At 39.2% G+C, this 25,378-nt stretch overlaps 1 protein-coding gene across 1 annotated transcript in view; it reads right to left on the bottom strand.

The window, feature by feature from the left end:
* HSPA12A (heat shock protein family A (Hsp70) member 12A) overlaps positions 1 to 25,378 on the bottom strand; it is a gene marked incomplete at both ends in the record, with an annotated part of 46,440 nt that overhangs the window by 14,849 nt on the left and 6,213 nt on the right. Inside the window, 5 exons of the mRNA XM_079535942.1 lie at positions 9,071 to 9,187; positions 11,439 to 11,543; positions 12,436 to 12,622; positions 16,888 to 17,015; positions 18,889 to 18,974. Of these exons, the coding sequence (XP_079392068.1) occupies positions 9,071 to 9,187; positions 11,439 to 11,543; positions 12,436 to 12,622; positions 16,888 to 17,015; positions 18,889 to 18,974 (623 nt within the window). The remainder of the gene's footprint in view (positions 1 to 9,070; positions 9,188 to 11,438; positions 11,544 to 12,435; positions 12,623 to 16,887; positions 17,016 to 18,888; positions 18,975 to 25,378) is intronic.

The raw sequence follows: 25,378 nt of genomic DNA on the forward strand, positions 1-25,378 counted from the left end.
TCGAACTTGAACTCTTATAGTGGGTTTGGTAAACATCACCAACCAACACATATTAACAAGTTTATTCCAAGAACTGGCTGATGTGGCTGCCAAGCCACTCTCCATCACATTCGAAAAGCAGGCAAGCAGGCCTACAAGGGCTTAATGAGATTCAGTACAGCCAAGGGCAAGGTGTTGAACTAGGGTTGGGGCAATCACTGAGATGACTACAGAATGGGACAACAATTCAGTGACAACAGACTTGTGGGGAAGGACTTGAGGATCCTGGTGGATAAAAAGATGGACACGAGCCAGTAGCATCCTGCTCGAAAGGTCAACATTATCCTAAGCTGCATCAAAAGAGGGGGGGCCAGCAGGGAGAGGGAGGCGGCTGCCTCCATGCTCTGCTCTTGTTGAGACCCCATCTGGATGCCTTTGTGAATGCTGTGTCAATTCCCTGCCTATATCAGTGAGCATTTGGATCTGACAGTATGACAGCAGAACAAGCCCAAAATTATTCCAGACCTTATTTATTTCTGTACAGAGTTCAGTAACTTTAATGAGAAATTTAGAGTCTTCTGGGATCAAAAGGAAACATTTCTTACACAGTCTGAAGGCTACACTATTTATGTCTGAAAACAAAAAACCACAGCTGTCCTAAGAGGTCCTGTAGCTTTACGCCACAGTCATCCTAAGAAAAGATTAAATGCAGAGAAGACTATAAATTCACTGAGGCTGCAGAAGCTGAGTTTAAAGCACAAAAAAACCCACCATGCCTCAGTTCACTGTCTTTTCATGGAAGGAAACTCAATTCCTAAGTAATTTATTTTCTTATATTTGGCTGCAGAGAACCAGAAGACCACAGGAGAATCTATTTCATACTTTATTTCTATTTCCTGCTCTATTAATAAAACTATTCCCCTGAAAACAAAAAGCAGAATCGGTAATAGTGCTTCCTCCTAACAGCTGTTCAGAAACCATGGCAATATCCCATTCTGAAAAGCAGGAAGACAAATGTGGCACCTGGAGAAGTAATGAAGTGTGACTTTTACTTTTAGCATGCTCTTTGAATAATGAGTTTTGTGGACTAGTATTGCCTAAAGTCAGTTCTGCATTCGTGTGGTCACTGATTAGATGAAGGGATTTGTTATAGATGGCTTGGCTGTCTTATGCAGATAAATGCCTCTGCTAAGCATGGTGAGACTGCCTCAATTTATCTTGCCTGAGGTTGTTGTTACCCAGCTCAGCGTACAGCTGGTTCAGATGGCTTACCTGTACATTTCCATTCTTTATACCATATACCTTGCTTCTGTAGCTGAATGTGACTCACGCGTTACTGAACGGCAGTTTGGTGATGGAGAGGCTGTGCTGACAGCCTGATGGAAGGTCAGTGGGACCACTGAGTCATTGAAGCAACGTTAGGGTGATGTTTCTGCAGCCTGCCCCCAAATGCTTGTTGCAACAGATCCCGCTTAAACACTAAATGAAAGCATATCACCAAGTGGCATCATCAGGATTTTTTTCCTGTATTTTATTCCCTAAGATGCAGAGGACATTAATTGCAATTTTTATGACTAGCATGCATTAGAAAAATTAAGCCATCAAATTCTCATAAGCTTTTCAATTTTTCATATTGTATCATTTCACAAATGCCTTTAGTACCATGGGCAGGTACTGATTACCACAACAGAGAAGCCTGACTCTCCTCCTTTTTAAATATCTGCCCAGTGTGTCACTTTCTCCCATTCCATTTGTTTCAAAATAACCCAGATGTAAGTCCTTATGTCTCAGGCTGATTTTTATTACGGACACAAGTGGCTCTCACTGAGCTGTTTTGTTAGTTGCATCTTATTTTTTACCTTAGGCTTTCTGATTTTGACATTTTTAAGCATAGTTTCCAAATTCAGCTTCTATTACTCCTTCTCCTGTAATGAAATACTGGCACTTAAGATGTCTTTTCGACAGATCAATTATCTTCTTTCATTGGCTTTCCTACAGATATATTATAAGTAATCCTAACCAGTAGTTTCAGACCAGCCCCTATTGATTTACAATTGTTTTGCAGCCTTGCAGCAGTCCCCCACTAAGCTCCCCACTGTAGTTTAGAATCTCTCAGCTGGCCATTTTCATCTTTTGACTGGAAACATCCACATAGCACAGTCTTTCCTCTACATGGAGGGAAGATTCTGATTTCCACCTATTTCTCTTAGCTTCAGGGTCCTTCCAGGCAATTTCTAAGATCCTAAGAAACACATGTTGAGCGTAGCACTCCTTTCTTCACATAATGGAGATTCTACCTTACAGGGAGAACTACTAGAGCAAAGAGCCTGCATTCAAGGAAGCTACATACTTTGCATGGCAGGCACTAATCTGTTTATCTGCTCATACCTAGAATGCTACGAAAACCTGCTTTACTTGCAAAATGAAAAGCTGCAAAAATTCCAACTTGTGCCTCAGCAGTGGACAATCAAAACCTTACAGAGCTGGATTAGCAGATGGTTTTGTCAAGTGCCTGCACCTTCATGTAGACCTGGCTAGGTAATTAAAATGTGTAAATTGAGATCAATTAGTACACATTTCCCACTGTGCTGAGCTCCCACTGTGTAGATATTCGCTCCTTGATTAATCATTGCTACAAGATGCAGAATCCTTCCAAATATATCACTTCATAAACATCTTAATCCTTATGATTAAGAAGATCTTAATACCACAAAAGTGAAAGCATGGACTCGGCAGAACCCCAGGCACTACAAATAATCAGGATGCTTGATACGTAACACACTTCTGCCTTTGCTAAGTACTGCTTTCATGCTTTCACCAGCTTCTCGCTTCTGCTTATGCCTGAATACTATTTGCTTTTTATGCAGTTTACAGGAAGTCTGTTGAGCTGTGCCTACACACAAACAAATTTCAGTTGTAAGTGCACCACATGCCAAAAAGCAGACTATACTTAAAAGAAAAAGCTCAGCTTCAAATCAGATATCAAACAGGTTACGGCTCTTTAGCTGTCTTTTTAAATCACATCAAGAGAGGAAATGACAGAACAGTAAAAGCATGTTCAGGCTCATAGCCTGCGTTTAAGAAGAACTTTAGGTCCCTCAGTTTTTCCATCAGCATTGCTCAGTGCCTGCAGGCTGGGCCCAACATGCAGGCAGTTTCGCCACTCCACACCAACGGTTGGTTTAGGTAGCAGATGCTGGCAAGGAGCCCGGTGCTACTTCAGGAACCTGTAAATAGCCCAGCACAGGGCTGTTGCTCCCACTACCATCTCCATATATGGTGGAAAAGGGCCCTAACTCATTTTTCTTGCTGTTCATATAAAAATCCTGACAGAGCAGCTAGGCACAGCTGCTGCTGCCTCTGGGTCAACACTGCCAGGGGTTTCTAAAAATCTCAGCATGTCTCGCTCGACTGGAGAAGCAGAACTACGCTAACTAACGTGACAGATGCAGTAATGCATTTACTGTCCTTTAATTAAAGCGACTCATTCACCAGTTATATTTTCAGTTTACACAGTTACGGCTCTCAATAAGCACAACCTCCTTATCTGTTCTGACATCTCTATTGTCTTCAGCTTCCTGCCTCTGTGAGTCCCCCTCAGAGGACAGCCCCAACTGCGATACAAGCCAGGAGGACCGCAACTATTTTACTGTCTTCTTTCTCCCTTTCCCTAAAATGAAAATAAATAAACAAACAAACAAATAAATAAATAAGTAAATGCTTTCCAAAAGGTAGAAAAACACGTGACAACAGAACAAACACATCTCAGAGAAAAGCACAAAAAAAAATAAGTGTGCTATTTTTATTACATAAATCCTCCAGAGATTTACAAAGCGGAGCCCACCTAGGCAGCTTGAAGGGAGCTCTTTTAAGCCAGTGTCTCGTTCATTTCAGCTGGAAGCACGGCTTCCTTGCTCTTTCTAACCAATTTCAAGACAGACAGAATCTAAAATCTTTTTTTTTTTCCTCCAAAAATATCCTAACTAAGAATAAATGCAAGCATCATTATGTAGGAACACTGGTTCAAACCAAAATTTACTTAGCCCGAAATATCACCATGAAGATATTGTGATATCTAGAAAATGATGTTCCACAGGACAATCTTAACACGGTTGTTTGCATCAAAGCTCACTGTGGACATTACGTTTGGATGCTGGTTAAATCCTGACACTCGAAGACTCACAGCCTTTTCACAAAATATGACAGTATACATATTGAGCTCAGCCTGAGTATCAGCTCTTGCAGAACCGCTCAGCACCCAACTGTTTGTAATAAGCAACTGCTACGTTTTCATCTGGAAGAAAATTGTTGCCTTTAACAGATTTCCTGCTATTTTAGCAAAATATTTCTTGCTTAAAGTTGTGCACAAGGACAATATTAATTAATGGTACACAAAACACTGGTTGGAGATTAAAATGCAAAATGTTTCTGGGTTTCTGCATATAGCACATTTCCGTTTTAATCTTAATAGTACCAGTCTTTTCTGAGAGTGGCTTTTGAGTTCTCACATAGTTCTCACACTTTCCAGGTGTATTGGCAGAACTATTCTGTTCTGAATCTATTCTTGTCCAGTAATATCCTTTTGAGGCCACATCAGTCATAGGCTCACGATCTAAACAAGGCTGTGGGATTTATACACAGGAAAAAGGTGTTGCAATATTCTCCATATTGCTCACTGTTCCCACTGCCCCTCCTAAAATCCTAAAATCTCGCTTTGCAGTTGGAAGGAGTGGTTTTGTGTTGTTGTTTTTTTTTGTTGTTTGTTTTTGTTTTCCCTGTAGCATCTTTTTTGATATGATATAATCCATTTAAAACTCTTTCAAGCTTGGCTATTTATTGCTACATTCCAAGGTATTCACACTTACACTGGTGAGAGATTCTGTGCCACCAAGTTACTCTCTTTACAAATTTGTTTACTCTTCTAAGAAGATTCCTACAGAGCAAGCTAGTACTGATCAGTGCAGTGTAATGTAAGCCAAAAGACAATGTGATAATAATTCTCATCATGTTCATTCCACATTGACACTAATAAATATTCAGTGTAAGAGCCAGTTAAAAAAAATCCCCTACAATTCCAGGCTCACACAATTAATCCTACAATCTAGATTGCCTGTTTATTTATACAAGCTTAACACGCAAATAATTTTATTTGCTATTTGTAATTGGAATATAAATCTACTTAAGAGTCCTGAAACTTCATTTCAAAATCAACAGCTCATAGTGGAAGAAAAGATGCTAAATTATCTCTGAGTAAACCAACAGACCGACGTTTGTAAGACTGTAGATATTTCAGGCAAGCTTATGAAAAAGCATCATCTTTCCCTTTCCCTTGGTCTGCCCTGAGTGCATTTGATATACCATATTTTGCTTTTCTATTTTACAGCTTCTGCACCAGCATAATTCTCTCAAACTCCAAATTCTCCCTTAAAACTTTATTTCTATTGGCACATTCAAGAAATTCCGGTCTGTAGATTCTGCTCCATGCTTACTGTGTCTGAAGAATTTGTATTGAAACACGAGCTGTAAGAATGCCTTCACTAAAAAGAAAGACTCTGCCAAGAATATCGGATCTTGTGTCCCTCTGATAAACAATCCACAGTGCCTGAATTTCATTTGGAAAAGGGATTAAATTTGCTGCTTATAGTAAGTAATATGTTAAGACAACAAAGTGCTGTTAAGACTGAACCAAATATTCCCACCTACCAGCATTCCACAGATTTCTATACAAGTGCTCTTGAATACTTTCAGAGTTTCATCTTCCCACTAGCAGACACTTATTTTTGACCATCAGTAATCCAGGACCAACAGTACACTGAATTCTCTTGTGTCCATAAGACCTCAGATGACACACAGATGGGATCCTGGCTTTGTGTCCATATTCACACGCCGTGCTACTAAGGCTGAATGTTCATAAGCAGGAAGCGGCCTGCCTAAGCTCTCTTCCATGGTGAGGTCTAAACCTCTGCCACAGCACAGCTCGATGCATTTGGCAGTCCCTCCTTCTTTGAGAACAAGAATAAGAGCAGGTTCCAGCTGGGTGAGTGGGATGGAGTCCTCCCACATGCTATCCAACTGGACCACACTGCCAAACTCACCAAAATAAGAAAGCATTTCAGTCATTAGGATTAATTTCTCACAATGCAAATTCTTCAGGAGAATGGGAATCCTTCTAAGACTGGTAAACTCACAGCTTCTGACGGAACTACAGTAAAGCAAAGTATTTGCAACAGAAGAACTAGAATACAGAAACAAGGAAAGTGAACACTGTTTATGATGCCCTATGTATTTCATGGTGAGGACAATGGGAAACCTGATTGATGCATCCTAAGAATCAGATGCAATGAACCCTAAAATCTGCAGACATGCTTTAGGATCCTACAGAGATGACATGCTCCACTCTTGTCACAGAGCTCTCTCCCGGCGTGACCAAACCTCAACAGCAGTCACACGGCTTTAGAGCTTTCTGGATGCACAGAACAGCAAGAAGTGTCTGTGGACTATTATCCAGAAACAAAGCTATTTCAGTTCACAAAGTGAGGCTGTAAAGACATGAAGATCTCTACAGCCTACCAAACTTAATCTTTTGAGAGATCCCAGAGAGCAAAACAAATGAGAATAAATGTCTGCTTCGCAGAGGTAGCAATTCAAGTATGAAGAAAAGGAGTTAAGAATATGAAAAGTACAACAGATGAATTCAAATAGTGCAGGCAGGGTAACAGCAAGAAGCAGTGCAGAGCAGTTTTCCCATCTCAGTAGTTCACTCACTGTCACGTTTTTGTAGGTGTGACAGAATATGCATTTTAGAGAGGGTTTCAGAGGAGGAAAATGAGTTAGCATTATAGACACTCGTGGCCAGGACATGCAGCTTATGTCTGAAATGACACAGGTGAAGGAGGCAAATGCAGGTTGACTCCCCGTCAAATGTGAAGTGACAAAACCCGTTAGTGGCAGCATTCTAAAGAGATGCAAAAGAGGCCAATTACAGTTGCCAAAGCTACGAAAATGATGTTGCAATAACTGAGATGCAAAATCAGTGACAACTTTGATGAGAGCTCAGAATTATGCACAGACATGAAAAGCTGTTAGGCAGGTAGAATTAGCAAGACTTTGGTAGGCTGGATGGGAGGTCAGAGGAAGAATTGTGAGCTGAAAGGAACACCCAGATTATACCTTGGAATGACAAAACAGCACAGCATCTGGAAGGGAGAGTTGTGGGAGCCCTCAAACAGACTAACAGTTCCAGGAAGTGTTTTGTTTAAGGCAAGACAATGATGAGTGGATGTCAGAAATGCACTGAGATTGCAGGCCGGACAACAGCTGATAGATGTTGAGAGCAGAAGCAGACCTACACCACTTTACTTGACCTTTGTAACTCCACGTAATATTTAGATTCGCCTAACAACCATGTAGCATTTTGGTAGCACTGGGAACCAAAGACTGAAGTCATCAGTATTTTTGTTCTCTCAGAGTTCCATCACTTGCCACAGATCACCCAAGCAATTGCCCACATCTCATTTCATTTCCCACTATCAGAAGCAATTGTACCTCAGCATGTTTTCAGCAACAAGGTTTCTACCACTGCCTTTTCAACGCTGTTCTCTACTCAGTGCTCCAATTACTCTCATGAACACAAGCTCTTACTTTCATGACACTTGCGTGCTTTGATAGCTAACACCAAGGGCTGGAACTTCTGCTCTGTCAGCATGCACTGGTTTGAAACACATGCTGGATCCTGCAATAGGAATCTGAAGACTGAATGCTAAAGTAGAACTCTCCGTTTTCTGCATTTCTGTCTTTGTCCCCTTTCCTATAAATATCAACTGTGTCAAGTAAACATACAATTACTTCCCTAGATGCTTTTTTTTCCCTGTAAATGATCACACACCCTGAGTTAAAGGCCTTGCCAGGCCTTGCTATTTATCAAGCTTGCCAATAGAAGAACACAATCACAGACAAAACCACAGACACAGACACTAATCAACAACATTCCATTGTGCCACAAATGAGAAATGCCAAGAGATCTACCTCTCTCTGCCCTGCTCCTTACACAGCTCCCGTTTTACGAGCACACATGCACACAGACAGCAGGCAGACAACAATATACAGAGATAATGAATGGGTCTCTAGTGTTTCAGATTTACCTACAACCGTGTCCTTCCATCAGAACTTTAAGAATGTTTTGCTTCTGGCACTAGCATTAGCAATCCCACAATAAAGACTGTTAAGAAAAATGTTGCTCAACATTAGAGATAGTCAGGAACAGTTAAAAAAATTCCGGGTGCTTTCCAGGAGCACTCTGCAAATTACACACAAACTGCTACATGTTTCACAAACCACACATGACGTATCTGCTGCCAATGGGTTATGCAAGTCTGTGACAGAAAATAAGTAAAATAAAATGCAACGTGAGTATCTTGATGAAAAGAAGAATGCACGCATCGTGTCTATCAAAGACAGAAACTGAATTTGAAATAAGCAAATGCGATATGGAATATGCATGACTGTGGGGGCTTAGAGGGGAGGGGAAAGGGTTAAATGCTGATAAACTGGTGAAAATAACATTTTTATTTAATTTTATATCCAGACTATCTGGACATGGTCTTTTCATTGCTACTGTGGGAAAATGGGAACAGAAAAAGAAGTCCCTACTGTGGAGGGTCTAAGCTTTCCCTACTCTTCCTTATTTTTTCCTTATTTGAAAAAAGCCTGTGATGACCTAAAGAAATTAACAAAACAAAACTATGTCCACTGTTTTACATCAGCTTTCTCGTTGGTCTCAAAACTGCATGTGTTCCACGTGCACTAAATTCAACAGGAATATCAGGTACAAGATGACTAAAATATCAGTCTGCAGTGAGGAACACCAATACACAAAAGCAAATACATAAAAAGGCATTTAAAATGTGAATACATATGGTGTGAAGCCACTGCTTTGTTGAGCTAAATTCTCTTTCAATGTTTCTAACCCAACTGTTTTTCCAGATTAGTTTATGTATTTTATATTCGTGCTAATTGTCCCAAATACAGTTTAACATTTAGCCTTTCAAGTAAGGCTTTAAAGGGTATTTTTAAGCTCACTCTGTAACCTTACCTTGTAGGCAGCTTGTCTCATAAACTGCTTTGCAGGCTGCTTCCAAATAGCAGGCACTGTAATAACCCATCTTACTTCAGTATTTTCAAAGTCTGAACCTGCTTGGTCACTGAGCTCCTAAATAAAGAGAGACAGAGGTGAATGTAAACTGATGGGCGTCAACTTGGTAAGAAAATATTTTCTGCAGGTTCCAGCAACAGAAACTCTTTTCAATCCTTTTTCTGCTACACCTATGCTACAAATCCAAATATTTAAATTATTACCAACCTTTCAAGAATGCTTCACTGTGCCAACAGCTAGGATTTGGGCTGACACTTTCTGAAGGAGGCCCACAGAAAAGTTTACTACTTAACATGAAATAGAAAAGCTACTTTTTCCAAAAGCAGCACGTGCACTGCTGAATATTAGAGAATGTTTACGTATACTCGTAGTCATAGTGGGGGATTTGCAGCTAGTTTGAAGAATTCATGCTTACATCTGGATTAATACACAGAAAAATATCAGAAGCATTGATGAACATTAAGTTTTACAATCCAGATTTTTCAATGACTCCTTTATAAAGCACTCACACATAAATTAAACTTTTACAACTCGGTTAACAAGGCAAAGTTACAGCTGAAGTCTTAAAAGAAAAAAAAAAAATCAACTGATTGCTCCTTGAAAATTTTACTTTAAGCAAGCACTGAGGAGTAGTTTAGTTACTTTATTGTTCTTCCCCTCCCCATTAAAAAGAGGAAAGTCTGTATTGCATTTGCAAATTAGGTGATATACTGACATGTTTTGGGAAAGGTTCCAAGTAAAATGTCATTACCATATGTCCTATCTAAATCTCCATCCAAACAGGGAAAGCTTCATAAAGGTGAACAACAGGCCTTTAGAATGTAAAATATGTTTCTGTGTGTGCTGTGCCAAGGTGTTGTGTTTGCTTAGTTATACTGCAGTTTAAGAATCTGTGGTAGAAAAGCAGGACCTCTATACTGCTCAGGGCAGTCGGTATGGACAGATCATAGTCCTAAGCAACAGCATGAACTCACAAATCACAGGGATGTTATATTGATACCAAGTAAGGATGCAGCCCAGAACAGGCAGCACAGCAACTATGGGGGATTCATATTCACTAAACACTTCCCCAGGCAATGAATGCATGGGTACAAGTCTGTGACTGACTATTCAATGCAATTCCAACAGTCTTAGAAAAGATAATTATTTTGAGTAGTAATGATATGATTGTTCCTTTATGGCCATAAAGGCAGAATAAATTAATCCCATTCAGAAAAGTAGGTTAGCTTTACATCAACAGGGCTAATTTCATGCAAGCACTGCTTAGGATTGTGATTTGGCCCAGAAATTACTACATGTTGGCAATATACAGTAGCACATCTGAAACTAATGTACACTAAATTCACAACTGGTTGTTTACATGAGACCTTAAATCTAAAAACTATTTACTGGAGACATGTATTTCACAAGAGATTAACAAATTCAATCTCGCGACCCAAGGATAAGATTACAAGTGAGCATTGTAACATTTCAACCAGGAAATGGAAAATGCAGTATATTTTCCAGTTCCCTACCAACACCCGAAATAGTAGCTTAAAATAGGCTAATATACTGAACCTCTTAGCCACACCAAGTAGCCTACACAGATCACTGCAATAGTGAAATCATACTGCTCCCACCATATTAACTAGCAAGTCATAACTGTGGAGAGTGACACTGAAAATTCGACTCACCAAACTGTGAATCAGCTTTTCATAATCTTCTTGTTACAAAATAAATCCGGCTCATCTGACTTCCCTACGATCAGTCACTAAAACAATGTCAGATTGGGACTGCAGAGATTGGAAGGTGCCCAACCAGTTGTGTTTCATGGTGCTCACTCTTCACCATGAGAGAGAACTTTGAGAATGCACAACATTGAATTGTCCCAGCATCAGAAGCGTGGGGGGCAAGACCAGAATCCAGTCTCAAATTTAATTCTTTGCAAGTTAAAAATGCAGACTGAGTGAAACACTGAGCTCCAGCTCCTGCACTTCTAAGTTTTCTCTTCAAATCAACATTTTTAATGATAAAAACAAAGCAACAACAAAAAAAGCAACACAACAACAGAGAAGTTTTATCCCCTACGGAAGATACTCAGAACTTATTACTATTATTGAACCAAGCTTCCCCTGTGCAAGAGGAAATCACCACAGGACTACTGAGAGCTCTTTTAGAGTGCACAGCCTGCCTGGAGTTTCTACAGCCTGCCTTGCTTTGTTTACATCAAATACAACTGAGGTCAAAGCTCAGCAAGGTTAGGAATGTTATGCTCACATTTATACTAGTGATAAATATAGAGAATCTAGATAAGGAAGCATTATTCTACCTTTAATGCCTGTTCCTTAAAAAATTGCAGGGCGTAAGCAAATATCTCAAGTGCTTTGACTTTTTTGCCATTTGCAGCTGTCAGGTCCGTCTCCATGGTAAGATTCTACATGAAAGAAAATAACTGGAAGTTATTCAAAGGAAAAGGTAAACATAAGATGAATTCTCACTGCCTGAGGAAAGGGAATTCTTCTTTATCCACCTGGCTAGGAAAAAGTGACAAAATTGTTCTGGAGAGGATCTAACTCATCAAGTGAATTTCCTGGACTATTACATTTGCTGTTTATTTTAAGCTTTGTTTTTAAACATCTACTGTGTCTAAAAATAACTGCAGACAGAGAGAGTAAAACAGAATAAGTATTAAATAATTACAATAAAACGCATCTGTAATTAATTGCTGCAAGCTGCATATGAAAGATATTTCATCCAAGTCAAGAGTTAAAAGCACGCATTTTTGGCTTCCCACCAACACATGAAACCAACAAACACCCACCTCAATACAGAAAGTACTGGCCTGGCCCCAGAAATCTAGAATGGTTTAGTGGAAAGATCAACATATAATCATTAGGAGTAATGTCAAATTAACAACATGATTTCCACTTGCAATTACTACGAAGAACTCTGGGCCAATTTGTTGCTGTGCATACGAGATCAGTATGCTTCTTATATTCCATTTCTGCTCTCTGAATAGATTCTCCAAAACAAACTGACCTCATGCAGATTCCCTGCACAGCTAAGAATTTCACCCAGGAAAAGTAGGGATGCAGATACTGAGCTTCTGAGATCTACAATGAATACAAGCAAAACACACTCGCCAAACGCATCAAGAAGCAAAATGAATTGGAATATATTAACTGACATTTTCATTTACTTTATTTACTCTCGAAACAGATCTAAACACACACACATACATATATATATGATATACAGCTCTCTCCACAGCAAGATGATCTGAGCTGTAAACACAGAATTATTAAAGAGTGTTAGTTATTACTTACACTAGTGGTATGTAGCTTCATCTTAAACTTCTCAAAATACAACCAGTGCTTCGATTCACTGGGATCCAAGTCATGGTAGAAATCTCTCGCTGCGTACCCAAAGCTATGAAACTTTCTTTCTGGTGTTAAGAGGATAGTAGTTGGTGTCTTCTGGTTGGATACACCTGGATCTCCACCTTCCCATCGTCTGTTCAAGTGAAAGAGCTTCAATAAGTGATATTAATGCTTACAGCAGCAGAAAAATTCAGATACTCTTAGAAAAAATGTGGTAGAATATTGCACTTACTGCTTACCCCTCCGAATATGTTTACATTGATCCTTATAATACCAAAAAAATGGGCTTATTTACATTGAAGAAAAGAGGAATGCAAGTCTCATTTCAGACGATTCAGCAATGATGCTCAACAAGCCACTCAAACCAAAGCCCACTCATGGGCTTCACCTCTTGGATGCCAGAAACACTGAAGAAATGCTTGCAGGTGTTGAGCTCTCTTTGTTGCACACTCTATTCACCTTTATTTACCTTTAGACTTCTAAATGGTAGTAAAAATTTTAGATTAAAAAAAAAAAACAACAAAAACCTGTGAAAAATAAAGCAGACTCCCTCAACCTCACAACAATCCACTGAAATCATGAAAATAAGTATCCTATCTTATCAGGATCCCACAGGCATCTGCAGGATGACCTGCTAGGCACAAAGGTAGTAGATGGAAATAACACAATACTTGTTTCAGAGATCGAATAAGAAAATAAATAACACTGAATATGGGAAGACCCTCTGTACTTTGTGTTAAATGCAGAAGGAATTTAGGAGCAAGTAACAGGAAATTAGGCAAATAAGGAAATTAGGGCAAGTAACAAGATCATAAAGAACTGTATCACAGAGAGCTGTGAGCATTCTGCTTTTCTCCTGACATCTCCATTATGAAAAAAGCAGAATGGAAGAACAAGAAACTCTCGTTAATGTTTCCCCCTGCCCCACACACAAGTACTTTCAGCATGGGAAACAAACACTTACCAGACAACATTATCCTAAAAAAGCACCAGTGGAAAAACTGCTTTATGCTATCAGCTATCATCACAGTGCAGCTCAAAAAGGAACCAAGATCACAAAGGCAGTTGCATTCATTACTAAAACACATGTTGATTACTTTTTTCTGAAGATAGAAAAACATGCTGTCATAACACACTACAGCCAAAGTCCCTGTTCTGAGGTACAAAATGACTGCTTTGTTTTGTGGTTCTTGTTTACGTGACGTGTGAAGATTATGTAGAAGCACTATTTTTTTTTTTTTTTTTTTTTCATTTGAACCGAGTGAATCAACTGAAAATTAATTGACCTCAAGATCATGGCAGACCATTGACACAGAAAAATTCAATCTTGGCCAAGCAATAAGCAAACAGGATCTTATAGACTGCTGGGAAGCTTTAAGACCACGCAACTGGATCAAACAGAGCAAAGTGTGCCCTTTTTTGAACCAGCAGCAGTGATGGCAGGGAATCTTCTAGTACGGAGAGCAATCCCACTGATCTGAAAACAGAAACACCTTCAACCACTCAGAAATATTTTGCTCAACTTCACTGGTGCTGCTGCTCAGCCCCACACCTACAGTCAGCTGGGAAGGGCTCTGCTGCAGGGCAGTGCTCGCAAACCTCTGCTGGAACATATCTGGGCAACTCCAACACCAGTGAGCACGTCTTACAGCAAACATATGGTTCCACTGCTAATAAGCAGGGGTTCCACAGCCCATAAGCAGAAAGCACCGCCTCTTCCACCAGAACGTTACGTCCCACACAAGAGAGAGGAGACAAACTGCTATCGTGTTCACTTGGAATCATTAATGATTCATTGTGAGTCACTGGTGGGAAATTCCATAAATAGGACGTGTACTTAGCTGCTGCCTAATAACAATGCCTCTTTACTTCTCTTTATGGGTAGGCACATTTTTCTCTCCTGGAATAGATACTTATAATACTTAAATGAAAACAAACTCATGCTCCGTACTACGGGCTGAAATTCTCATTACCATCCTGAGCGTTAGGTGTTCATTTCTGGATGTGTTGCTAATGAAAATCAGACACTGTAACTGCTCAGCAAGTACTGAAGTTCTCAGCCTGTGTTACTGACAAGAGAACAGGAAGCCTGACGTCACCATTTGTAGCCAGAGCTTTAGAAATATTCCAGCATGACATCTTTTCTGGAAAGAAGCAGCTGCAGCCAGAGGCATGTGCACACAAACCTGACTGCTGCATTTCTCAAGGGGAAGCCCAGCTTCATTCTGCTTAATACGGGCTAGCAGGGCTTTGGCTTGCTGTTGAGCTGCTCAAACCAGTTCAGAGTCACTCAAGACCTGACTGAATATTAAAGGCAAAAAGAGACAAAGCAAAGTTTCTGTGGAAAGGATCATAAGGTTACGCTAAGGTTAGAGAAATGCCCTTCCTTACACAGGAATCCAGCTAACAGAGGAAAAAAGAGCACTCCTTGTAGTGAGATGAGAATTTGATCTAGAGCTGCAGCATAACAGGGAAGCAAAGCAGCAGGGTCATCTCACAGAGCTGGATGCCTCCAGGAGCATGCATGCAGCAGAAAGGCAAGCACGTGTCTGCCAAGAATCATAGTCAAACAGGGAAGAAAAGAAAGAAAAGACTGAAGCTTGAAGTTATACTGAAGAAAGACCGTATGCTCCCTTCTACCAAAGACAGCCTGCCCCTTCAAAATCCCATAAGTTTTTCAAAGTTAGGAATGGCCAACGATGGCCTTGAATATCTTTATAAATATCATACATGAATGATATATGAATATCAATAAAATATCTTTGATATTTTTAAGGAAAACATGCTTGAGTATGGGTGGGAAATTTATGTTTACTCTGTAGAAACGTTTGTAAATTATCCTACATATAACCATCATTATACCAAGTACTGGAACTTATTAGCACCTTTTGAACCACTGAAGTCTTAACTCTGACCCAACACAGCTCTGTTCATTGCATCTCATTATTTCACATTTATTAAAATATGTATTATTTTACTGTACATTTCATAATTCAGTATCTGCTGTATGTTACCCCAAATCCTTCTCTACCAGCAATACATTTTATGAGCTTCCTCAGTACACCTTCAATACTTTTTAAAACTAAAAACATAATACAACTTTGTTATCAAAATATTTTCAATTGTTTGAAATAGCCATTGGAAATATGAATAAGTGTTTTTCCCCATCTAAGACACATTTCTCCTTTCTGGTTGAAACAGACAAATCAGTTTATTTATTTTCAAATCAGGATCTCAAATAATACCTACACAAGTCTGAAATCACAACCACACTCTTGTTATCACATGAGAAACAAATAGTGTTTCAAGCTGTACAAAGTGAAATGCCAGTTAAGATTTGAAACACGTGTGCTGTCCATAAAGCACCTACCTTTCAGCATTTCAGTCAACAGCTAAAATCCTGTATCCAAAGGGTTCGAGGGACATTCATAAAAGCAGAAGTTGTTATGCATCATAATGTAGCCACAAAAGTCACAGAAACAACATGATACATAAGATTGAGGATTGCTCAGCTACAGCTCTGGAGATGGTATGCATGGGTTGTGACCCCACCACCCTGTAACCTGGCAGCAACATGTGGTCTGTCCTCTGACTTCCAGCACCAGGCAGCTCCCTGTGCCGTCAGGTGGACTGAATGCAAAAGAGGCCTTAAAGCATTACTCATCCTTATCAAAAATGGCAGGCATCTCTGTCACTGTACAGCCTACTACCATTCCTGAGTTCCCCTCTCTTTAGATAGCATTTCCCATCACCCAGATGTGTCAGATCTCTCTAAAATACAATGCAGCCACACACAAGGTGACCGTGCAGGCTGACTGCACAATGAATTCTGTCTGCTGGGATTTAAAGACTGGCATTCAGCTAGCAGCTGCACTTAGAAAAATTACAGTATATCATACTGGACTTCAGCAAGTTTGTCTTTTTGCCCTTTCCTTAGAGCAGGTGTTGTTTTTTTTAATAACTTCTGTGCCTAAGTTCATATATACCTTTCTCATGCCTGAAATTATCTGTATCTTGGCCTTGTTACAATATAGGCAATTCAAAGATACTTTAATAAAAATCATATAGGCTTTTAGTCATTAAAAGGTCTGAAAAAAATATCAGATACACTACAGAAAGGGATTGTGGCACATCCCCTTTAGATACCTCCAATAACATTTTCTGCATTTGTGGTTGCATTAGACTTACACATATCAGAACTGCAAAGGGAAAGAAATACATCACATTGTATTGATTTAAGCAAGAAATAACAGAAAATTATAGCCCTGACAGAAGTGTACATTGTTACAAGACTAGATAAACCTGGTCACTTCAAGGTACTGCAGGACATAGCTATAGCAACTGCACAGATAGCTGCAGATGGCAATCCAAAACCAAATGCTGCATTGCAGCTCTTACCTCATTACATGAATACATTCCGGCTCCTTGGTGAAGCTGTAGGCGTAGCCACTGGATGTTGTGCCAAAATCAATAGCCACAACAACGAGAAATAACTGTTCTACAGCATCTTCTGCATCAGAGTCCTTCTGTTAAACAGCAGAAGCAAAATAGATGCTGAGTCATTGATTAGTGTAACTGTAATGTCTTATCCTTCAGTATTTCTGCTAAGACATGCATCCCACTTTAACGGAAAGAGGAGGAAATAGGAACTTTGCCAAAGCTGCATTCATGAACAAAGTCGTTGTAAAAACTTTCCGTATTCCCATTAGGGTGGAAATTTAATATACAACTCAATCATGTGTTTGCTGGAGGATATTTTATACACATCCTCTTGAATCAGGAATTCTTCTCATAATCATTTCTTGGCATAGCTGTCATCTTGAAGCACTAGAACCTATAGTTAAACACTAGGTTACAGCGTGCTTTTTTTCTTGAACTGAACAAAGAATGCATTTATATCCATCATTGTCTTCAATAGGACTTGGGGGTTTTAGGAGTCACCCAGGTTATTATCTTGACTCTGAGGTACTGCTACCACTCAGAAGTAATACAGATAGAACCATCTAATCTGTAGCAACAGCCTTCACATCTCAAGATAATTATTTATCAATTTACAGAAAGCTTCTTTAGGAAATACTCCGTGCTGGTGGTGGTTGTTGCACAAACAGCTTGGCAGGACAGAAACAGAATGAGCTGGTAATACTGGTGGAAAAACCACATGCTTCAGGCAGGCGGATGGTGAAGGCGGGCAGTGCACCCACCTGCACACGTGCCAGCTTGGTAAAACCAACATGGGACAAAACTGTTGACCTCTAAGTACAGAGATCCTGTTTGAATCCCCTTCTGTTGCTGTTCTCAAAAATACTGAAAAGCAATTATTATCTTTACAGAGGAACCACCAAAGGTCCTCAGTCTTTTGCAGCATCCAGCCACCTTCCTCATTAACATCCTGCAGCTTCACAGCTTCATGCCTACTTCTTTCAATGCCTTTCTATTGTATCTCTACATTTTCCAAGATCATCCCATATGCTTGATACTTCACAAGGGTGTGAGAAAGGAGAAAGGAGCATAATAAGGTTTCACTGCTAATAATGCAGGACTTACTTGGATTCTCCTAATATATCTTTACAATCAGAGGAATATGTGTTTGTAGGTCTTCCTCAGGGACCTTAAGAAGCAAATCTAACTTGAAGAGGGAATTAAATCATCAGCATGGGAAAAGTAAAAGCTGTAGAATGTATGGAGAAAGATAGGAATGGAAGCTAAAATAATGAGCAACAACACATGAAATCCCAAAGAGGAATGTTGGTCAACTGAAAACTTCAGAGCAAGAAAATTGACAAGGATAACAGTGTGTTCTGAACATGATCACTTGTGATACCAGGAAATACACTATGCCTATATGTGCTACAGATTATGCAGATGACCTTAAAACAGATGGAACTTAATTTTAACAGGAGTTTTTTAAAGTAAAACAAACACTGCATAAGATTAAAATGCATTATCTCTATGGAACATTTGCTTGCTTCTAAAAGCTTACAGGTAGCTATTTTCCTTTGGAAATTAAAGTAGCACTGTTCTGAGCTTCTCTGTCTGCTGGAGAAGACTCTTTTTGCTGGGAGTTCATATTATAGTGTTGAATACCATTTATATACTTTTTAAATATATATAATTTTTTTTAAGGGTCTGCATAAACAAATCAGTGAGACAGACAGCGACATAATTTGGAAACCCTGAGGATCAGGAAACCCCTCACTGATATAAAAATACACAGAACAAATCTATTAGCTCAGCAAGGAGACAAAAAAAAAAAAGAAAGAAAGCAGGATCCTACTGAAACATACGGGATCTCCACCAGAAACTCCAGTAGGATCAAAATTTTATTTGAAACTATGGATAGCATAAAAGGGGCCAGCATGTGAGGAAATCACAGCCTTCCAATGAAACAACTTCCCTTACCACGATATGCGACGGAGATAGCGGAGTGATTCCAGGGTCTCCCAAACTTTTGGCTGGTGATGAGTAAGCAGATGTGGAAACTGCATCTGAAAGGAAACAGAAATTCTTTTGTGTCAGTAAGCAGAATAAGTAGAATAGGATAGCTGCTTTGCATAATATTATCCACTTTTCCTGATGTAACAAACCTGCTGAAAAAGAAAGCAAATTCCACAGCCTCCTCATAAAAGATACTTTTTGCCCTTAGAACATGCTAAGTCCAAACAGCAGCTTTGCTTTTGAAATGCTTGGTCTTCCTGACTAACTTCAATTCTTTCGCATCTTAAATCACCACGTTCAATTGCAGAAGCCCTCCTGAATATACGGAGAAGTTCCAGCTAATATAAATGGCTTTAATACAATACACTTACATTAACAGCCTAGGATTAAACCATGTGAATGCAGAAATTAGACACAAGTTGAGATATAATAAAGAAAGACTAATTTTAAGAGAAAAAGAGCAGTTGATAACTGTTTGAAAACACAGTAAGAATAAGTTGCAATTATTCCCTTATGAATCTTTATTCTTAAAATTTCTTCATACTGCCTCTGTTTTTATTCTTCAATACACTCTGCACTGAAACATTTTGCAGCTGTTAGTATTACTGCAGGACAGAATCCAGCTGGGAAAAAGGAAAGCATTATTAACAAATCATCAAACAAATATTTCTGTCCTGCACACAATACTGACATTTCATTTAAAGGAATAGAACAACTAAATGACAAGTACTGTCACACATTATTTGTATTTTCCTTTCTTGTATTTACTCCATGATGACTGAAAAGAATTAAAATAACTAAGCACTGAAGATTCAGATGGGTTCCTACGTCACATATTATGTCATGAAAACTACATAATTTCACAGAATGAATGCAGAAAAGGTGTCAATACATCCTGCAAATGCTCATTCCCCCCACTCCCAGATTTAAGCCTTGAGAGTTCATTGAGCTAATTAGACGTACAGCAGAATTATTTAGTAAGTCTTTAAAAATGAATAATAAATGTTAAACAACACACTAAAAAAAAACAACAAGTGTTTATCTAGCCTACTTGGATGTACCACACAACAAAATGCACATGGAAGTATGGCAAGGAATTCCTAGACCTACGACTGATGAGCCAGACCATTAATGTAAGGTAGCACAGGAGCTGCTCTGCAAGAAAAGACCTTATAGCTACTTTTCAGGGAAGATGTTTCTGAGTAGACAACGATGGGATAATCTGCTCATCGGAAAGTTTTCTTCCAAATCCTAGCACTGCTCTTCCAAAAATGTTTATTTTTGTTAGTTACCCCAAGTATGCTGAGTTAGATGTTCAGAAGCAAAAGTAGAACGTTCATATTCCCCATACAAAGTTCTTCAGGAACATATTACATTACTGCTTTTGTGGTAAAGTACAAAAAGCCATAGGCAGCACAGAATCTGCCTGTGACAGCAGACAATCTGCTTGATTCATCAAGCTCTATTTGGATCAGATGCTGTTATCAGCATCCTTAACCATGTGTACAATTTCTTCCTCTTTTCAAAACAGATTTATTTCTGTACCATCATCACAGCTTTTTTTCTTAGAACTGAAGAAAGGGACAACAGAAGAAAAAGAAGGATTCGTTTCCTTAGTTTCCTAAGGAGAAGAATTAGGTTCCTTGCATCCTGCTGCCTTTCCTGACTGAATCAGAACCAGCAGCAACCCTGCCTGAACTGATTCACAATGCTGACTCCAATTTTTGCAGTATGCTGCATTTCCCCTCTTAGGATACTCCTATAGAGGACAAAAAGGTAGACATCAAACTACTACCAACAAATATTATCTGTATGTCCAGTGCTCCTCCTTGTTACCAGCTCTTTTACCTATTTCAGCGCTCCAGTTTCAGCATTCTATTTTCCAGCCTGTCTTCAGTTATCAGCCTTCACTGTGTGTGCCTGGAAAAGCTATTCATTGCTCTCTACAAGACTCATAAAATCCTGTGTGGCAATAGAGGTGATTAAAAAACTGGTGTGATATTCATATCCATCCAATGAGAGCAAACTAATTTGGATGGAGTTCTATCAAGAATGTACTTGACCCAATTAATTTGCAATTATCCAGAACTATAAAATCTATACACAGGCATTTGCCATATCTGCAGGTACAAAAACTTGTAGCGGTGAAAACACATAAAGCACAGACCAGAGGGCTGTCACAGCACCCCAGAAAACATTACCTAAAATAGTGAGCAGATTAACAGAATTAGGTAAAACCCAATTTCAACCCAAATCTTTAAAATAACTGTCCCTTTCAGTTTCAGAAAGCTCTTGAGACTTATGCATAAAGGTTGAATTTGTGGGAAGGTTCACTTGTTTTAATTCTGATAAACTGCTCAATTCTGCTGGAAAGTTAAACTCTCTGTGATGTACCAGTATTTCTAACCAGAAAAAAAAGCTCCTTCCAAGAACATAACCATTCTGCACTATTACTCCCTGTTATACTGCACCTCAGTAATGCGCTGCTTCTGCAATGCCCAGCTAAGACAAGCAGAAGATGCACTCCATTAAACCAGTTTATTTCTTAATATCAGTAACTAATCACATGCAATAATGGGGGCAACCATAACTGTTTTAACATCAGAGTTATAAAAGAGGCCTTGACATTACCAGAGTTTGCAGAACTAACAGATGAATCAGTGCAGCTCAGCATAGTAGGAAGTCAAAGCCATTCATCCAAGCTGCTGGCACTTACACAAAATAGCTTGCAGGTCAGTCGCTCTGGATTTAATGAGTTCTACAAATTAGTGAAAAGGTAATCAAAAGCACGTGAAATTAGGGAATTTGTGTGCTATCTGCCCTACACAAACAGAAAGGTGTCGAAATAAGCTTATGCATGCGGGAGGATGGGGTGAGTTGGTGCTTGCTTAGGGGAAAGAAGTGTGTGTGTCATAATTTTACAGATCTTACACGAAGAAAAGTAAATGCACAGATATTCCTGAAGGAGTTGCATATTTTGGAATCTCTTACTTGTAGACAAGTGTGATTGGCAAATCTGAAAGAAAGCCAGAGAACGGGCAAAGGGTTGGAAGGAATCCTATTTAGAACCATGCAACAAACACCAGTCTCAACTGAAATTGACCTAGGAGCCAATTTCTCCTGTAGACAATTAAAAAAAAGAATGACAACTAGGGCAGTACCACAGTATTTGATTCTGTGATACAACAGTCCTTAAAAGTAAATGACTTATTGAGGCTGCCTGCTGTAATGCAAAAACACAATCAAGTAGCGTAGCATGTAGCTGAAGTTCAAACTTCACCTCTAGCGCTTAGCAAGGACCTCCATCTCCATCCAGCTACACACTAGGAAAAGATATGTAGTAAAATAACATGATAAGTAAACATCTCATCCATGACAATTTGCACACCAACACAAACAAAGGAATTTTATTTTGAACCCAAATTTAAGTAAGCATTCAAATACTTAGATCAGCATTTAAAATAACCTTTCTCTAAGACATGATGAGAGATTTACTTATTTCCACAGTAAATGCTTGTAAACATTCACTTGAAATACAACTGCCAACACTGGAGGTTGGATAATTTAACTAAGTATGTATAGAATTAATTCAACCTGTCACTGCATTTTCTGACCTTGGTCCTACCCTAAGGAATTGCCCAAATACATTCTGAAGGATAGCAGCTAAAAAGGAGAAAACAGAGAAGCCTCTCTCTTTCACTTCTTTGCGGATCTTTTTGTTTTGTTGGGTTTTTTGGTTTTGTTTTGTTTTAATTCAAAAGTTTCTATGCAATTTCAAAACCCTGTAATATTTGGGGAAGTGATAAAATGATGACACCAGCAGCTACTGTATTAATAATGATCTATATCCATTATTTTATTAGCTACAATTGCTGCCTTAGCCGATTTTATTTATATTTTTCCTTCTTTTTATCTAAACACATGCAAGAGTTTATTTTCCATGGTTTCCTGCAGCAGCTTATCAGTTTAGCTTTTCCTGTTTTTCAGTAAACGATTGGCCACGTTTTGGTTTTTCACCTTAGCTTATGACAAAATGCAGCAAAGGAATAAGCTTCAAGACTCCCAGAATACTCACAGAGTAAAAGGAAAGTCCACAATATTAATAACTCAACTGATGCGATGGCTGAGACAGCAGTGCTGAACCTTTCTGGACCTCACTCACTTCCCAGGGAGGATCAAGCCTCAGGACTCGTGTGCACCTCTTTGCTAACCCTGGAAAGTATGTCATGTCCCAGTTTACGCATCTACAGGTAACTTCTATTAATAGGATCCTACCAGAGTGGTCACAAATGCAATGCTTGCTAATTCAACTCTTTTAAGCTTCTGTGAACCAATGAGAGGATCGATGCTATTCCCTGTTTCAGGTGAGAATTTCAGCATTTTAAGAAGTGTTTTCACAATAACGTTCAAATATAAATGAGTATCCCAAAATCATTTGTTTCAATCCATAACCAAAATGCAATGAAATTCATTTCTTGCATAAAGGCGAAAATCTGGCTGAGCTTGGGGACTTCACTGGGACAATCAATAGAACACACTCTTTTCTGGAAGCTCCCAAACTGGGTATTCCTGCCCTACACAATCCCGACTCAAAAGAAAAGCTCCAACAATCCATTTTTGGTTCATATAATTCACATCTACTGTTCCCTATGCTCAGCCAAGCAGCCTCTTGGTTATTTGCTGGCTGATGAGCCAAATGGACCTGCCACTACTGCAGGCGATCTCCATGCGTCCAGGAAAACCAGGTAAACCGAAGGCACTGTGCTCAGTTTCACAGATCAACCACTTGCACATAGAATTATAGGATATCCCAAGTCGGAAGATACCCATAAGGATCATCAAATTCAAATCCTAGCTCTGCAAAGGATCACCCAAAAATCAGATCTTATGTCTGAAAGCGCTGCCTATATCTTAGGGCAATTTTTCTGGAATGTCCAGCTATCCAGAGGCTGGTAACAGTGACTACTACATGTGGATCTCATTCAGTTTGCTGCTTATACTAAAACCTTGATCAAATTCTTCATTTTTCCATTTGGGCAACATCTCTGGATTGAAAATAAAAATGGATGTGCTGAATGAAATACGGGTGTAGAACAGCCATCATGCAGCAAAAGAACAGAATTCAAAACATGGCTTTTCATTCCAATCACTGTGTATCATTTTGAGCATCAATAATCATTTTGCTGCAAGCAAAGCTTGCTAATGATGTTTGCACAACAGGGGAGGAAGGGTTTTCCATATTGCTATTAGTTGACAACTGCTGCACTGGTAGAGAAAACCTTATTCAGCTTTTCATTTTGCTGAGACTTTGCTTTGCATTAAGCACAAAATGTCATAGCTTCCAAATGTAACATGACAACCTAGAGCAATTTTACTGCAATACAAAGATGGCCTTTGAAAATAATTATAGAACAACAAAAAGAGAGAGATGGGGAAAAAAGCAAATACAAAGAAACACTTAAAAGATTCTCTTGCATAATAAAAAGATATTTCCTATCAGAACTAAGAACCTCCTGCTTCTACTGAACCCAGCGACACTACTGCTATTAACATCAATGGAATCAGAGCTCTTTGTTTTAAAATGCCAGTAGGCATCCAGCTGGTTTGCTAAAGACTGCAACGCACTTCCCTTCTCTGAATACAGCCATGGCAAATCCCTGAGACAAATCCAAGTTTCCTGATACTCTTTCATAACAACTGGTTACTCAAAGAACTGATACTCATTGCCCCAATATCAATTACAGCACAGTAATTTTCTATAGCAACAATTCTGCCAATTTTTTTACACAATTCTGAAAATAAGAAATCTCATTATGAGCTATGAACTTTCTCACTTACGCTTCTCCGTTGTCTCCCATTATGATTGCAGTTTGACTGGAGGTGTTTACTTTTTCACTATCTATCAAGCTTTCAAATATCATTCAAGTCTTCAATATTTTTGCTAAGACTATCAGAATAGAATCCCACATCCATCCTATCCCTCATTTTGTGGATAACATTCATTTTTCCACACCTCACCAGCAGAAGGAAAAAACAGACACCGTCTACTTTTTGTGAGTTTAATTTAAGATGAAAGACACGCACAGGAACTTGCAATAACTTACTGAATATGCCAGGTGCTGTAAGTCCAGATCTCCTCTCCTTGGCAATATGTAGGATATTACCTAATTTGATCTGACCTCCCTAGCGCATGGTAAAGTGGACTTCAACAGAACTATCAAGCACTCTTCATGACTGGGTCTGTAAAACCTCAGCCAACTCTTCACCAGACCCAAGACTTTTCTCACATGCTCAGAATCTGCCACACCCCAGAGCCTGGGGTTTGAGAACAGAGCAGCAGCAGCTTTGCACTGATTGCTCACTTCTGACCTCCAGCTCTTTTGCCCCAAGAACAAAATTGACTCTGCCTTATGCATTGTAAGGAAAAGGCATTTTGCTTTAGCAGATGCACGTT

This window comes from Tetrao urogallus (assembly GCF_951394365.1).
Source record: "Tetrao urogallus genome assembly, chromosome: 5".
In the NCBI taxonomy this organism is placed as follows: domain Eukaryota; kingdom Metazoa; phylum Chordata; class Aves; order Galliformes; family Phasianidae; genus Tetrao; species Tetrao urogallus.